The 16,390-nt window shown below is 48.7% G+C and overlaps 1 protein-coding gene across 2 annotated transcripts in view; it reads right to left on the bottom strand.

The window, feature by feature from the left end:
• TMEM163 (transmembrane protein 163) overlaps positions 1-16,390 on the bottom strand; it is a 272,496-nt gene that overhangs the window by 23,515 nt on the left and 232,591 nt on the right. The window contains exons 6-8 of one of the 2 annotated variants that reach the window (XM_047869770.1): positions 10,280-10,391; positions 1,825-1,966; positions 393-549 (exon numbers count right to left, since the gene is read on the bottom strand). In XM_047869770.1, coding sequence (XP_047725726.1) covers positions 489-549; positions 1,825-1,966; positions 10,280-10,391 — 315 coding nt within the window. In that variant the 3' untranslated portion in view covers positions 393-488. Of the gene's footprint in view, positions 1-392; positions 550-1,824; positions 1,967-10,279; positions 10,392-16,390 lie in introns of those variants that run through there. The other variant, XM_047869772.1, reaches the window with a different exon arrangement.

The following is a 16,390-nucleotide window of genomic DNA, read 5'->3' as shown; positions in this document are numbered from 1 at the left end:
AAATTAGGAAGTGATCTATACTGATGGTTCTGGGTATGTAAAGGGGTGAAGGACAGAAGGTACGGTCTTCCCTTAAAATCTGCTAGGAGATACGAGAGTCTGGAAGTGGAGGTGGGTCTGGGCAGGTGCTATCCAGATCAGGCTTCAAGCACCACAGAGGAGCTTTCTGCCATGTAGAGATTGTATCCTACCCACAAAAACATTTTTACTCCAGGAAGTAAAAAAGGTCAGTTCTCGCTGGAGGTGGGGAAGCCTGTCCTCACCCCTGTGCGTGTTGTCCTAACATATTTGACAGGGGCAGTGGAGCAAGGGGGAGCGGTGTGGACCGACCAGCTGGGCAGACCTTGTTCCCAGGAACACAAAAACCTCCTAAAAAGTAACTGGACGTTCAGTTAAATATTGGCACCATCTGCCTGCGTGGAAACCTGGTCCTCTTGACTGTCTTCCTGCGGATGCCGAGCAGCCCGCTCTGGCCCCGCTGGCCGCTGTCACTCAAACATCTCGTAGTGGCGGGTCTGCCTCACCCTGGGCACCATGTCAATGAGGAGTCTGCAAAAAGCAAACACGCAGGTCACCCCAACAGCCCTGGAGCTTAAGCACTTGGGGAAGCAAACAGAAGGCTTTTTTAAAGCTATAAATCACATACAGTAACATTCAACCTTTTTATAAGCAATTCAGTGTGTTTTGGTATATTCATAGATTGCACAAACCCTAATTAGCCACTGTCGAATTCCAGAACATTTCTATCGCCCCAGCGCCCCTGCAGTCAGGCCCCAGTGGTCCCCTCCTCCGGAACCTGCTCATGTACTCTTGGTCTTTACGCTTGGGCCTATTCTGGACATTTCGTATGTGTGGAATCACATACGTGATCACATAACATGGCCTTCTGTGACTGGCTGCTTACACCATGTCTTTGAGGTTCCTCCATGTTTTGGCATGGGGCAATACTTCGTTCTTTCTGGGGCTGAGGAATACCGTGCGGCTCTACCATACTCATCCACTCAGACTTTTGGGTTGTGCCTACTATCGATAACTTTGCTGTGATGGTTGATGTGCAAGTCACTGCGTGGCTGTGTGTTTTCATGGCTCCAGAGTAGACAGCAAGAAGTCGGAACTCCGATGCTGAACATTTGCGGGAACGACTCCTGTTTGACATTGAAACCAGCAATGGGTGATGCTCTAGTGTCTCCTCATCTTGGCCAATGCTTACGGCCCATCTTTATTATAGCTATCCTCACGGGAGCCAGGAAGTGTGTCAACAATTAGAAACACAACACCTTTTAGAAACCATTCTCTCAAAGCCCGGCTCTAGCCCGGATATGTGAACACCGAGTCAGTGATGGCTGGGCAGCATTTCTTCAATGAGAGGACTTATGGTGGGTTTATCCTCACAAGTGGTCCTTTTGCACTGACAAGTCCCTTTTGTAAAAAGTTTCCTTAGGTGGGGTCTGTCCGGGTGGTGCTGCTGGGCCCTGCCCCCTGAGCATTCCACAGAAGCAGGCAGCAGGAGGTGCTTACCCAGTGTGTCATTACACAGAAAGGGAAGGACACACATCCTCAAGCACGAAGAGGAAGACCATGGAGCAAGCTGTCAAGACCACAGATAGAAGTAAGCCTCTGACAAGTGGCATAGGCTTTAACTCCTAAAAGCCCTTGGCTCCTTTCTGTGCCAGCCACAAAAACCTCTGACCCCTGCTGGGGGCTTTTCCAGTCACCTAATCTCTCCCAGGCTCAGGAGCGTCACAGGTGCAAGGGGTGACTGTCAGGAGTGAAAAATATGGCACTCCTGGCCACTGGGAAAGCAAAGACAAAAGGAGAACTTACTTGACCCCATAGGCAAATATGGTGAGGCCGATGAGGACACCTATGCTGCCGTCCAGGTACCAGACGGCCGCGTTATGCTTGAACACCTCCGCGCTCAGAAGGATGGAGAAGCCCATCACGCCACCCACGAGGGAGTTAAACCCTGGAGAGACAGCAAAGAGAGGCTGACAGCAGTGCCAAGTAAACTTTCTTAGCCACCAATGAAACCACCCAAAGGCCAGGCATGCCTCCACATCCCGGAGCATGTGCCGCAAGGAACGTTGCCCAGAAGCACTCGAGAGTGACAGCCACCACCTCAGACACCCACATGGTGCTTTGGCAAGCCCCGCCAGGCGCCGAGGCCCATGTGACACGTTTGTCGTCACTGTCCCACACATGAGAATGCAGACCTCAGGAGGAGCAGGGGCTTCTATCCCTGTTGAACTTGTAGGGTCCAAGACAGCATCTGCACACAGGAGACACTCAAATCCTTGGTGGCTCAAATGTCTGCTGGACCAAAGACCAACCTGGAATCTTATGCATCGTATCAAGTCATATTTTTATCCCACTTAACCAGCGAGAAAGCTGAGCTGAACAGAGTGAGGTTCAACCCCTTGACCGAAGGTTACACAGATTGAGAAAGGCAGGGCTGGGACTCTACCTGAACCCATGTCCTTTCCCTCCAGAGCCTCACATCAGCTGGGGATTTTCACTCTCCAAGAAAGGAAATGCAAAGTCTAGAATTTGTGACAGGGTTGCAGAGATGGCAATCAAAACAGAACTGGCGCTAACAGATACTGACCAGAGTCTCCTTTCACAGATGGTGCCTCATTTGATCCCCACTTCATTTGACCTGTGAATTTTCAAAAGCCACATGGGAATGAACAGCTTGGAGTGGCCGCCGGGGGTCACACCTGTCTCAGCCTGACAGTAACCCCGAGAGAAGCTCTAGGCCCACGCACCTCCCCCACAACAGGCGCCCCTGCGTGTCTGGGGCAGCTCCACCTGCTCAACTCAAAAGCGTTGGCATCAGGTTCAAGCACGAAGATCGGGACTGAACCACCTCATGTGCATACACAGGGGGCCATACATGTGGAGAGAGGTTCTAGATAAAGAGCAAGGGAGAGAGGAGCTGAGCAACGCCTACATCCAACCCCTTTCTCAGGACCCAGGGAGTGGACTTGGGCAGGCCACTCCCCAGTGATGGGAACAGCTGGACCTAGCGGGCAAGGAATGATGGTCACTGCATGGGACCCTCCCTCTCTCCCCTCAAGTCTGCCTTCTCCCCACTCCAGCTCTCTGCTGCTGCCATGACCACGGACTGCTTAGAGCACGTTGGTCCAGACAACACTACATCATTTTCCCAACACCAACCCACCACCCACTGTCCGCAGCTGCTGTCCCTGCATAGAGCCAACTTCATCTCTGTCCCTGCTCCTGAAGCATCCTTCCTGGGAGAAACCTCACATCCCCCTTCTCAGACTCCTTCCTGAATCCCATGCCACCTCCACCACAACCTCAGCTCTTCTGCCCTTCACACAACTCCTGGAAGAGCTGTCTCCCTGCCACGGCTCCTGCTCCAGTCACCCTTCCTCCTCCAGCTCCACCGTGGCGAGGTCATCAGTGACCAGGCTGCCACCTGCCAGGGATCATAACCTGTGCTCTGCTTCACAGGGCTGGCTCTCCTCTCTGCCCTCCACCCATCCCTTCCCCATCCTGCTGCTGGATCCTTCTCCTCTCCCCTGGGGGCACCCCTTTCCCCGGTGCAGTTGTGGGAACCCCTCCTCTGCCAGTGTCTTCCCCACATGCTCTCTTTGTTCTGACCTTCTGCTGAGCTGGAAACTCACCCCAAAGCATCTCCAACTGAATATGGTTGAAGCGAAAATCTCAATTTTTGCACCCAAACACCTGGCCCTCTTGCTACCTTCTCTGTATATGGTGCCACCATCCACCTAGTCCAAAAATCTAGGACCCCGTCCTTAACATCGCTCATACCCAAAATATCAAGTCTGACCAGTCAAGTGATTCTTTCCAGCTGTTACCTCCCAAAGTCTACCTCTCACCACCCCTGTGCACCTGCCCTTTGCACCCCTGCAATAGCCTTTCAGCATCTTCCCTGCTTCCCTCCTCCCCACATAGCAGCTGAAGGCCTCCAATCGAAAAGCTGCCCAATTCTGAATAGCATCCAAACTCTGCAAGGCTGACATGAGCAACCCCAGCCACCTCTCCCCCATCACACACACGGACCTCCCAGTGCGTTGTGCTCCAACCACACTAACACGTGGATCAGCTAACCCTGGCATCCCCCAGAGCCTCTAGACTCATCACCGTCAGCCTGTACCCCTCTTTCTGGGGTGTCTCATGCTGCCTCCTTCCCAGCCTGAACTCTCAGTGCCTGAAAGTGATTCCTCCGTACCCATCCCTCCTCTCGTACCTTCTCATTTGTGCTGTTATCATCCTTCTGCAGAGCTCTACCCTTCCAAAGATGGTATTTGTACTGTTTTTCTTGTTACAGACATAAGCTTAAGGACAGGGGTTTTCTCTCGATATATTCCAAGTCCCAAAACAGAGGCTGAAGTGATTACTGCATTAATTAATGAGTTAATAGATGGAGGAGAGGAGGGTAGGAAGGCATGGAACATGGCCTGGGCTGTGCCAAGAGGGCTCCTACTTAGCAGCAGCTGGACTCAAGCTGTCCTGAGAGAGGAAGCCATCCCAGGCAGGGCCTGTGGTTAGAGTGCTGGAGAGACGCCCCCGCTCCCCACCTGAGAGGGGAGGTTGGGAGCTCAGGCAGAGATTTTGTTCCCACAAGGCAGAGGGATAGTCAGAGGCTCCCTGGAGACTCAGCTTCCCCACTCCCTTCCAAGCTTGCTCAAAGGTCATGCCTGGAGAATGCTGCCAACTCAATTTCACCTGAATAAAGGTTATGGGGACTGGAAAAGGCAAACACCTCCACCTTCCTCCCATCCGGGGGCCACATCCTCCAAAGGCCAGGCCAGGGAACTATGAGGACACAGAGGCCAGGACTTGCTGGGAGCCTGGAGCTAGGGAGGGCTCTGCCTGCACTCCCATGTCTAGCCAGGCCATCCCTGCCTGCCACCCACAGTGAGCACCTCCACCCTTCACCAGAGGTCTCCTCTGATGGCCAGCCAGCCCAAGAGCTAGCTCTAGGTGCCCTAGAGAGAGCAGGCCCCACCCCATTTTGCCTCCTGGCTTCCCCACGTCAGTGTGGCCCTGTGTGGTTGTTATCTATGGCTTCTCTGTGCTCACCTACCTCTAGACCATGAAGAAATGGGCTCACCATCCTTTCCATCTCCACTGTCCATGCAGCGCCTGTAGCAGACACTTCTAAACCCTATGTTTTAAAAGCATCACGGCTCACCTGTAGCCCTTTGTCACGGCAGTGGAAAGCTTTGTGCCAGCTGAGTCCATCCCGGGCCCTGGCATGTGGAGCACCCGGGCCCTCCCTCCCTCTTTGGTTAGCCCATGATGTTGCCCTCTGCAGTCACATCCTCAGTGGTGCCTCCACCCCTCGCGAAGTAGGCAAACAGCAGGTCCGGAGAAGCAGAATTTCCTTCCTGTCCACTGATCCATCAAGATCCCATTTCCCCTTCCTATTATGAGAAGCACGCATTGACGCTCTTGCCTCCAGCTGTCCCTTGAATCTTCCTGTCCTTTTTAATACAAGGACACAGGCTACCTGGGCTGCAGTTAACATCTTGGGCTTTCTCAAAGTTGGGGGAATTTTGTTTCAGGGTGGCTAGAAGAAAGGGGGAGACAGGGAGGAGCTGGCCACTGCCCCAGGGCACACTGGATTCATTTGCTCCCCGCTCCATCTTTATCAGGGGCACAGGTGAGCCCCTGGAGCCCTCAGAGAAGCAGGTGGAACTCAGAGAAGATGCAGAGAACAGTGAGAGTCCCCCAGTCAGCCACTAGGTGTCCGCTCGGCTCCACCAAGTCACCTTGCTCTGCGGGGGCCCAACCCACGCAAGCAGCTAGTACACAGCTAGTGAATTCACTGAGTCTCCCCTCACTTACACCTTCTGGGAGCAGCTTCCGACTTGCTTGGCTCTGCTCACCTTTGCTTAGGGCGGAGCCTGACGCAGTTCAACCCCACCTCCATAAGCCTGCGCAAGAACACTGGGACAAGCACCAGGGACTAGGGGACAATCCCCTCTTTGCCCTGCCACAACCTTCTGAATTGAGAGCCTTTGCAGCCAATCATTTCACATGAATCCGGAGCTCACAGTAATGCTGGCCAGGTGCATGCAGCACACAAGGCCCGGTGGTCACTCACTGCTGGGTCCCCACACCCAGGCTCACAGCTTGTTCCTGACCCCTTGCTTAAAACCAGAGCTGTTGTGAAGCTTAAGTGCTATTATCACATTAAGAATGCAAAATAACATCACAGGCTTTAAGTAGAGGCTCTGGGGCAGCTGGGTGGCTTAGTCTGTTGAGTGTCTGACTTCAGCTCAGGCCATGGTTCATGAGTTTGAGCCCACGTGGGACTCTGTGCTGACAGCTCAGAGCCTGCTTTAGGTTCTGTGTCTCCCTCTCCCTCTGCCACTCCCCTGCTCGCTGTCTCTATCTTTAAAAAAAATATTAAGAAGCCCTGACCTTAATGACTAGGTAAGAGTCTGCATAATTAAACACATTAATTTTATGCAGAAAATTCTAATTAAAGTTTTTCATGTGTTTGAAAGCCATCATAGCCTCTTGGTGTTCTAGATCTTGAGGGAATGAGGACAGTTGGCCCAGACCCAACTCAGGTTTCCATCCGTCCCTGCTGGCCCCTAGCTTGGAACCTCCCCCAGGCACCTTTCCACAATCTTCCTCTGTTTGATTTGTACTATTAACTTGCTGCACAAAGTCATTCTACCTTAATGTTTATTTTGAGAGAGAGGGAGACACAGATTCCGAAGCAGGCTCCAGGCTCTGAGCTGTCAGCACAGAGCCTGATACAGGGATCGAACCCACAAACCGTGAGATCATGACCTGAGCCGAAGTTGGACACTTAACCAACTGAGCCACCCAGGCGCCCCCTTAAATAACACAAAGCCAACTTCAGCCTACTGCTGACAGGAACAATCTCATGTTGACTGAATATTCAAAGCAACAAAACCAAATAAGATTTATTGCACTGCATGGCAAGAGTGGGAAATTCCAGAATTTGCCCACACTCTGTTGTCCCCCTTTTCCTAAAGATCCGCTCTCTGGCTGTAAGGACACAACCCAGCGACAAAGGATCTGGCGGAGTCAGCCCGACCCAGTTCACACACAGCTCCAACGTGGGAAGGGCCACCACTCCAGGTGACAGAGGAGGCCTGCCCACCCTTCCTGCACCAGAACTTAGTTCCCTCTTGGGAGAGAAGCTCCGGGCTTGCCCCCAGCCTTTGGCCAGACCATGGGAGGGGCACTCCCAGGCAGCCACAAAAGATGCCTCCAGAACCAGCCCCTTGGAAAAGCCCCTGACAGTAAAGATAGGCATGGCTCCTGAACCCCACTCTGCCCCTGCCTCCCAAAGGGATGGAAGAACAGAAAGGAGATAGTTACACACAGTTCCCTAAGATCTGCTAATCAATGAATGAGCAAAACTGGGACCCCAGATGATCCAGTTAGCAGGAGGCTGTAATTACTGCTGCACAGTTGGCTGGTGCTCCCACCAAGCAAGGGACTGTAGAGCTCACAGACCCCCCCCAGGGGCCACTTATGGGTAACAGGCTTGAGATGGGGAACTGGCTACTCTGCACTTTGCAACAGGGCTCTCTGTCCTTCTGTGTGTGTGTCTCTCATCAACCCCATGGACAATTCAACTAGGAGCCCAGCCCATTTTACAAATACTATCATCATTTCAATTCCCCCCATCCTCCAGCCCTCTGCCCTCCTCCGTCCCCAGCTGCTGCCACCCCCTTGGCTCTCCAGAGACTTCTCCCTGCTGCAGATCTCCTTCCCTTCACTCTGTCCTCCACCCTGACAGCCAGAGGGCTCTTTAGAAAACATCCATCATGTCACCTCCTCTGATAAATATTTAACAAAACATCCAGAATCCTACTGTGGATCTGAGGTCCTGCAGGATCTGCCCTGTGCCCCTTCCCCCTGCACCCTTCAGGTACCCCAGGCTCTCTCCCCATACCATCCCCTCTGCCCAGGAATGCCCCCCCGCCCCAACTTCTACCTGTTGGTGGAACAGTTATCACTCAAACTGTCCACTTCTCTTTGTCATGACCCCTCCCTGGTGCAAGACTGCTTGTGTGTAGTTGGTTTTGTGTGTAAAAATTAAAGAGTCAGAAGTGAAAATTTTAAAAAACATACTTATGGGGGCACCTGGGTGGCTCAGTTGGTTAAGCATCTGACTCCTGGTTCCGGCTCAGGTTATGGTCTCATGGTTCCTGAGTTCGAGCCCCTCATTGGGCTCTGTGCTGACAGTGCAGAGTCTGCTTGGGATTCTTTCTCTGCCCTTCCCCTGCTTGCTTGCAAAATAAATAAAAATAAACTTAAAAAAAAAAATACTTATCATTGTGGTCTTCTTGATACACCTTATAAAATGGTCGGAGTTTAGAAGGCCAATGAAGCCTAAACAGAAACTCAGTATCTGGAATATCTAATTTTAAGTAAAACTATCACTCAAGGCAGAGGGCCCCTTATTCTGAGAAGAAGGGGTCAAGCTCCAGGATCATGGTGGGGGGGTGGGGGGGGCAGTCTAACTGCTGGGTCCACACTCAGGCTTCTTGGGAAACACTGCCTGTGTCTCCACTGCAGTCAAGTGAACAGATAAAATGCTGATGCTCTGCAAGCCGGGGGGGGGGGGGGGGGGGGCTTTGTGACTTACGGGCCCAGCTCAAGACTGGAAGAAGAGCCCTAGGTGAGGACTTACCACTGGGAGCCTGGAAAGCTGTGCTGACTGGCCCAGCCTGCCCCACACCTGCTTCCTTTGCCCCTCATTTTCCAGGTAAAGAGACACAGAGAAGGAGGCACAGAACCGCCACTGGATAAGCCAGGGTCCAGCCAGGTCCAGTCAGGCCTTTGCCCTGTTTGGGCCTACAGGGCCCTGTCAGAGTGGTGTCCCTCAGAGCAACATAAAGGAACCTCAAAGGTGGCTGGTGAACCCACACCCAAACCCCTGCCTGATGCCCATACAGCCTTTAGCTCTCAGCCAAGCACACCCTGTGCTGTTCATCCCAGAGTAGAGAAAGACTCCGTGTCTACACAAGGCATTTTCTTTCTCAGGTTACAAAACACCAGACCACAAAGATCACAGAGAAAGACCACTCCTGCTCAGATTCTGGGTGTGCCCCCAGAGAGAGAAGGACACCCATATGGGCCAGGGTCTTATGGGACCATATACTAGGCTCAGCTTAATGCAAACCGCCTATAAAGCCACAGTGTCTCAGTGGGTGACAGAGACCTCAGAAGACTGGTCCAGGCTGTGGCCTCAGACATTCTCATGTGACTGAACCACAAGTTCTTCAGATCTGGCTCTGGGAGAAAGCAATCCATGTATCTCAGGTTATCTAATTTTCAACTCCACTTCTGGGAGCCAGGACCCTTCACAACAATGGGACAGAAACCTGAAAGAGGTGATTCTGATCTTGTGTTAGGAGGTGGTTTCCACAGCTAACGTGGCACTTAGCACAGTACCAGGCACAAAAGAACTCTGTAAAACCCAGGTGGTCCCTTGCTACTGCAGCATCATGTTCTAACAGCAGCAAACACAGGGCCTGATGTGGGCCGAACCCTGCCTGCCCCCAGCCTGCCCTGGGATTCACCTGGGAGCTTGACAAGCCAGGTTGGGCCACCTGGGTTGCACACACAGCGTCCCTCACATTGCTGAACACAGAACAGCAAAGAGGAGGGCTCAGTGCCAGTCGCTGATCCTTCTGCTATTTTAAACCGCTTTTACTGCTTAAAAAGCTTGCGTTTCATGCGGGCAAATGGCCTCCGCAGCCCAGGAGAAAGGTGGCACGTTCCAAGCCCAGAAGCAAACACCAGGCCCTGAAGGAAGTGGCACTTGAGGAAGACTGGAAAGCTGGTGGTCAAAATGTCATGTAGGAGCGCTAGACACGACAGGGTCCATCTTCCCTGGTGTGACGTGGGATCCTGGCCCCTTGGACTGGCCATGGAGGCAGCACCAAATCTCAGTGTGCATCGAACGGGCTGGGGCGCTGGTGTAATTATGACTTCCTGGGGTCTGGCTCTGGAATCTGTATTTTTAACAAACACCACAGACTGGGAAGCCCCAATCTACCCTGTTAAGAGATCCGAGTGGAGGTGACTCATGAAGTTTATTAAATTCCCAGGGTACCAGATATCTGCCCTAATATGGGAACTCTGAGAGTCATTAAACAGCCTGGGGAGGGGAGGATGGTGAGGAATAGATTCCAAATTGTTGAGCTCTTGTACAGGACAAGCAACTGAATAGTATCTTCCCTCACTGGGAGCTCAGCCCCCAAAAATCAGGCACACTGGCCTTACTCACCATCTGTTATGAGTGCTCTGCTGGTCAGAACCTTCCCCAGCATAAACTTCAACACAGCCAAGATGCTGCAAAGGATCCCACTTAAAATGGAGACGCTGAATAGGAAGTCATCCTAGAAGAGAAAAGTTCCAGATTTCAACAGTTCACCTCCTGCTAGAGCAGATTATCTGCACACCACTTGCCTTAAAGATCAGCTTTGTTCCCAGAACAAATAATCAGGTGAGTATGCTGCCACCAGGTGGGAGTATGTTGCTTATTCTCATACCTCAGTTACCTGTGTCACTGGGAATTGGAAAAGATGATCAAAAACAATCCAGATTTATATTTCCTTAGACATTAAATATTTCTTTTCCTTCAGGATATTCCCCTTCATGCTATTCTGCCAAAGTGTTTGGCAATCACTGATCAATAACAGAATTGGTCAAAATGCTAAAATCAGCATGTGCTATGTGGGGTTTTTCACAAATAATTCAAAAAGCAGCTGGAGAATAGGGAAACATGTAAGTACACCACTGGACTAAGAACACTTCAACACAGAGCCGACTGAATTGGCCACAGGGTCAATTATGGCTGAAGCTACCTAGAACCATGTTTTAGCCTTAAATTCACACAATGCAATTAGAAGTTCAAATATAGCCGTCAAGGTGGGGAAAAGGCATCTAAAAATATAGTCTGCTATTGACGTTATCTTAGCACTTCCTATAAGTTTTTACCTTCGCTTTGCAAGCAAATGAATGAGTCACACACACAAAGGCAGGCACCACTATCTCATGACATTATGGTCCACCGAGCTCCTCAGCCTGGAGCTCCCATGCGTCACTGCCATGAGACTCAGCCTCCAGACTCTCTCCAATATTAAAATGCAACTTCCAGCAGAAATGTGATAAAGCATTACATATACACAAAGAAATAGGATTCCTTAAGCATCTTATTATCTAAATTCACTAACCTAGCAACAGAAAGCTGGGAAGAAGGAAGACAGCCTGTTTTCCAAGTTTTGAAACTAAATAAAGTCATTTGAAAAGTCACCTCCCTGGAAACATGATATCTGCAAGGCATGAAAGCATCTCCCCCACAATACTAATCGACAGTGGTTGATTTTAACTTAGGTGCCCAGATCCTTTGCGAATACTTCTGGGAGGTGCAGCTTAATTCCCTCCTCCCTGAGTGTGGGCTGGGCTCATGATGGGTATCTAACAAATAGGGCATGAAAAGGGGAAAATAGTAACCTTTCAGTGGAGAAGCCTGGCATTAATAAACCCATTAATAAGTTATGCCAATACCATGTGCTTCCTGATGTGACATGATGAGAACACGTCTTAGTGTTCTACCCAAAAATCCATAACCTCAGCTGAATCTTGAAAAACACCAAACAAACTGAGGGACAGTCTACAAAATGCCTGACCACTACTCTTCACACATGTCAAGGTCTTGAAAGACAAAGAACAACCGAGAGAAACTAATTGGAGACTAGGGAGAGAAGGAGGACTAAATCCAACATGGCGTCCTGGATGGGATCCCTGAAAAGAAAAAGGATTTTAAGTGGAAAAGCTGGGGAAAATGGAATGGAGCCTGGAATTTTGTTAACAGTTTCGGTAATCTCATAGTTTGGGCAAATGTGCCCTAGTAATCTATATGAGATATTAACCTCCAGGGAGGCTGGATGAAGGGTATACAGGAACTCTCTGTAATATCTTTGTGACTCTTCTATGTATCTAAAGTTATTTCAAATTTTAAATTTCTTTAAAATAATCACCTCACTGAATTATTATTATTTTACCTCCTCAAATTATCAAACTTAGCCTCTTGGCAGATCCCAAGTCCCTGCTGTGGATGAGGTGACAAAGCAGGGTCAACAGGGGATGAGGATAAGGGTGGGGCAAGGATCTCCAAATCCCATCACCCTTTGTGCAAGGACTCATTCTAATTAATCATGGGTGTTGGCACCCACAGGACATAATGCAACTGTGATTAAGGAATCACATATCAACGTAGACCCAGCTGCTGACAGGCTTCAGAAAGCCTAAGTTGGGAGAATGACACAGTCAAGCACACTGAGACCCCAAATTCAGAGGCTGAATTCTCACTTTGTTCTCCTCATATCTGAAGCCTTTCTGATTCCATTCAATCTCTCTGTTGACAAAGCCCTCATCTCTAAATTCCCAGAAGGAGAGAAAGTCTGCATTCACCCCATCTGAGTCCCAAAGAGCTGGGGTGCCCCCTCAGGTGCATCTTTAGAAGAGCCACTATGGCTTTGGCAGTCCTCTCCTGGGTCTGCTAAGCCCAGGGGGCTCACTGCTGAACAGGGGCTTGGCTGAAGGGCAGTGATGCACCAGCAGACCTTTGCTCAAATCTGGACTCCACTGCTTACTGGGGAAACAAGCCCGAACTCTCAAATCTCAATTCTCTCTTCCATGGGGTAGCAGATAATGTGCAATAAAAGGTAGCAATTGGTGTTAAAGGGCCCAAGCACATTATCCATGCACTAACTGATTCCACCAAACAGCCACACTAAGTGCTAATGACGAGCCCCAAACTATGCTAAGCATTGCTGTAAAAGAAACGTAGGGAACTTGTTACCCAGAAAGAAAGTATGCACAATGAAATGTAAATAAATAGAGGAAAAACTATTAGTGGGACCCACAGTGGCTTGTCAAAGTTTCTGCTACAGATCACCCATGTGTCTGAGGCTAGGCCAGTAGGGGTCAAATGCAGTTCCAGTCCATCTTCCAGTACCAGTTGTCCTTGCTCTGCTTTGCTCTACACCCACATTTCCTTCCTTCCAGGCAGCCCTGCTGACTTCAAGGACAACAGCCTGACAGATGCTTTTTCTGCAGCCCCCAACCACCCTGCAAAGTCTCATCCCTGCAATAAAACCCTATTCTGTACTATTCAGAGTGGTTCCAGTTCTCTGATTGAACCCGAAATACTACTTCAGAAGGATGCTTCAAAGTGCTTAAAACGGTGCCTGGCTGCTGAAGAAGGTCATCAAGAAGACATACTGCCAGGTGACCTGCAAGCTGGACCAGGCAACTGGAAGCTCCCCACCCCCCACTCTGTCCTTAGAATGTGAGTTCCACTTGCCTTCCCCACTCCCAGAAGCTGTCCCAAGGATACAGCCTTGAAACAGAAATGTGGTGTTGGGGCTGTCTGGATGGGGTATGTGTCTGAACCCAGTTAAAACCTCTATATATAAACGTTTGAGATCTGGTGTACAGGTTTATGGAAATCTGCTTATCTTGTGGCCACCCAAGACAAGCCTCATATGTAAGTTCACTTGCTAATAAAACCTGCCACCTACCAATCTGAAGTGGTCTTCCTCTTTCTTCTATCTCTCCCTGCCCTCAATGCATGGGGGCCAGTTTCAGATTACACCTGGGAAGCCCTGAGGAACTTGTGAACTAACAGCTGGTGAGCCAGCCAGGAATGAGGCATCTGCAGGGTAAATCCTAAATTGGCCATCAACTTCTATGTGGGGAGAGATGGCCCATATATTAGATGCTTGTGGACCACTATGTGAGAGCGGAGGTGGCCCAGAAATACCAGTTGTTTCAAAGCACTCATCTGAGGAACCGCACAAAGGACACTGAGCAAAGAGAAACAAACGGTGCCACAGTGTGCTGGCCTCGACGGTGGGCAGTTCGGCTGGACACTGATGCCCAACTACAGGCTGGAGTTCAGGTTGGAGTTGGAGGAACAGCTGAGGTTAGAGAAGGACATGCAGTGGTCCGATATTCTGCTGGCTTCAGGGCTGGCCAACAAGGTGGGAGAGCAGGATAAACAGCCGGAGACCTTAGTATGCCCTTTGGCAAAGCTAGGAGGGTGCAAGGACCTTGAGTGAAGATCTAGGCTCTTGTGACAAAGCCTTGTTAGGATGCTAAGCGGTGGAATCTCTGGTAAAGTGAGGAGAATGAAGAGGAGGATGTGGTGGTAACTGGTGAGGAAACAGACCAAAGAGCCCCATGCCATCAACCTTTAATACAAAGGAAAATTTTAAATGGCAATTAAAACACTCCTAGGAGAAAACGTGCATTCTTTCTCAGTCCCTTTAAGTTGTAAATCTTATCTTGCCTTTGAAATGTAAGCACCCCAGGAGATAACCACAAGAATCTTCAAGGAAACTGAGGAGGAAAAGGGGGAAAGAGGATTTTTAAGTACAGACTGCTAGAGGAATTTCTTTGTCCCAAATCTAGTCATCAGCCTCCATCAGGTTTCAGAATGAAAGTGATGGGGTCTCTATTTATATCTGTATGTTTATGTATGTCTATGGATCTATATTATGTGTGTGTGTTGTTTTTATACCTCCAGAGGGTACTGACAAAATTATTCTGTAAAGGAGCCCTATTTAATTGGCTTCAAGAAAAATAAGCTTTAATAACAAACATGAACTAAATAACATAGAACTAAATAACATAAAACTAATACATAGTTTTCTTTCATCTGCTAAAAGGACGGTTTTCTTGCACTATTGGTCTTCTTTTGATGAGATTATGAAGTTTTTATTTACCTTTTAAGTAATCTATCCAGGAAAAAAAAAAGATTGTTTTGTCAAAATAATTTCCTGTGCTTCATGTTATCTCTATCATGTCTTTGATTACTTAACAAAACTGCGTTTCTGACAAAAAGGAGTGTGTTTTTTACAACTGTGTAACTTTCTGTATTTGCCTTTGAAGTCTTTGTCACTTTGGTTAAATAGATAACTAAATATTATTTCACCGTGACCTGTGATCCTATTTAATCAAGTGTTTTTAAACCTTTGGGTATTTTTTACAAGCTTCCCCCAAATCAAATTCTCAATGAAATCTTAACTATGAAAAAACTTTGGAATATTCCAGAGGGTCCCCAGAGTATTTCAAAAGATACATGCTCTTGAATGAAATCTGGCCATTTGTAGCAACGTGGATGGAACTGGAGAGTGTTATGCTAAGTGAAATAAGTCAGGCAGAGAAAGACAGATACCATGTTTTCACACCTATGTAAATCCTGAGAAACTCAACAGAAGACCAGGAGGGGAGGGGAAGGAGGAAAAAAACAGTTACAGAGAGGGAAGGAGGCAAACCATAAGAGACTCTTAAATACTGAGAACAAACTGAGGGTTCATGGGGGGAAACGGGGAGGGGAAAGTGGGTGATGGGCATTGAGGAGGGCACCTGTTTGGATGAGCACTGGGTGTTGTATGGAAACCAATTTGACAATAAATTTTATAAAAAAAAAAAAAAAAAAGATGTATGTTCTCCTTATGAAAGGAAGATGTTGAACTAATTAGGCTTATTTGGTATGTTAAATTTCTTGGGAAGCATTGTCAAATATGAATGCTGCTAAACTTCCTTTAGGCGTATTTGTTTGAAATTTCTAAAAATCTGGTATGTCCTGGTAAAACACTGTCAGTCATAATTTCAAAATGTATGTCATAAAAATAACCACATTCTCTTAATTATGTTTTAATGAATTCTCTTCAAATCTTTAACCTTGGACATTTTTAAGTCTTTTGTCATTTTCAGATTTTATTCTGATGCTTTGACAAAAAGTGTTCCTGCAAAAGTACTTCATCGTCAAGGAGATTCATAGAAAAGATTCTGACTAGTAACAGTTTCCGATAACTAAGATCCATTTTCCCTCATGTGGAAGGGACAATAATGAACTTTTCAAGTACTCCCCCAAGGCTACCTGCATAGCCCCACAATATGTCATGGGATGGTAACTTAAGACCTGTCCCTGTGTCTCCTTTCCCCCTATCGGTAAAACAGGCCCATGACACTGATGATCTAACGTTAACATGTGAAGACTGCCTTTGCTGCAGGCACTGTGCAGGCTTCGCTGGAATATCTGCAAGGGGGAAAATGGGCAGTGAACCCACAGAAAACTCAAGGCCAAGGTGCCGCAATAAGGTTCAAGGAGTTGTTTGGTCAAGTAAGATTCTCATTGTCTCAGAAGCTGTGATGGATAAGACACCAGCCTGTTCTTCCCCTAGGAGTGTGAAAGAGATACAAGACTTGGTAGGGATCTGGAGTTTTTAGATGATTTATATTCCCCACCTGGCACAGTGCCCTCTCTCTCATGCCACCTGGTAAAGAAAGGGCACATATGGGACTGGAGATTAGAGCAGCAAGT

This window comes from Prionailurus viverrinus, chromosome C1 (assembly GCF_022837055.1).
Source record: "Prionailurus viverrinus isolate Anna chromosome C1, UM_Priviv_1.0, whole genome shotgun sequence".
Taxonomy (NCBI): Eukaryota; Metazoa; Chordata; class Mammalia; order Carnivora; family Felidae; genus Prionailurus; species Prionailurus viverrinus.
Note: the sequence above shows the minus strand (reverse complement) of the source record. Positions and strands in the feature narration are given on the sequence as shown.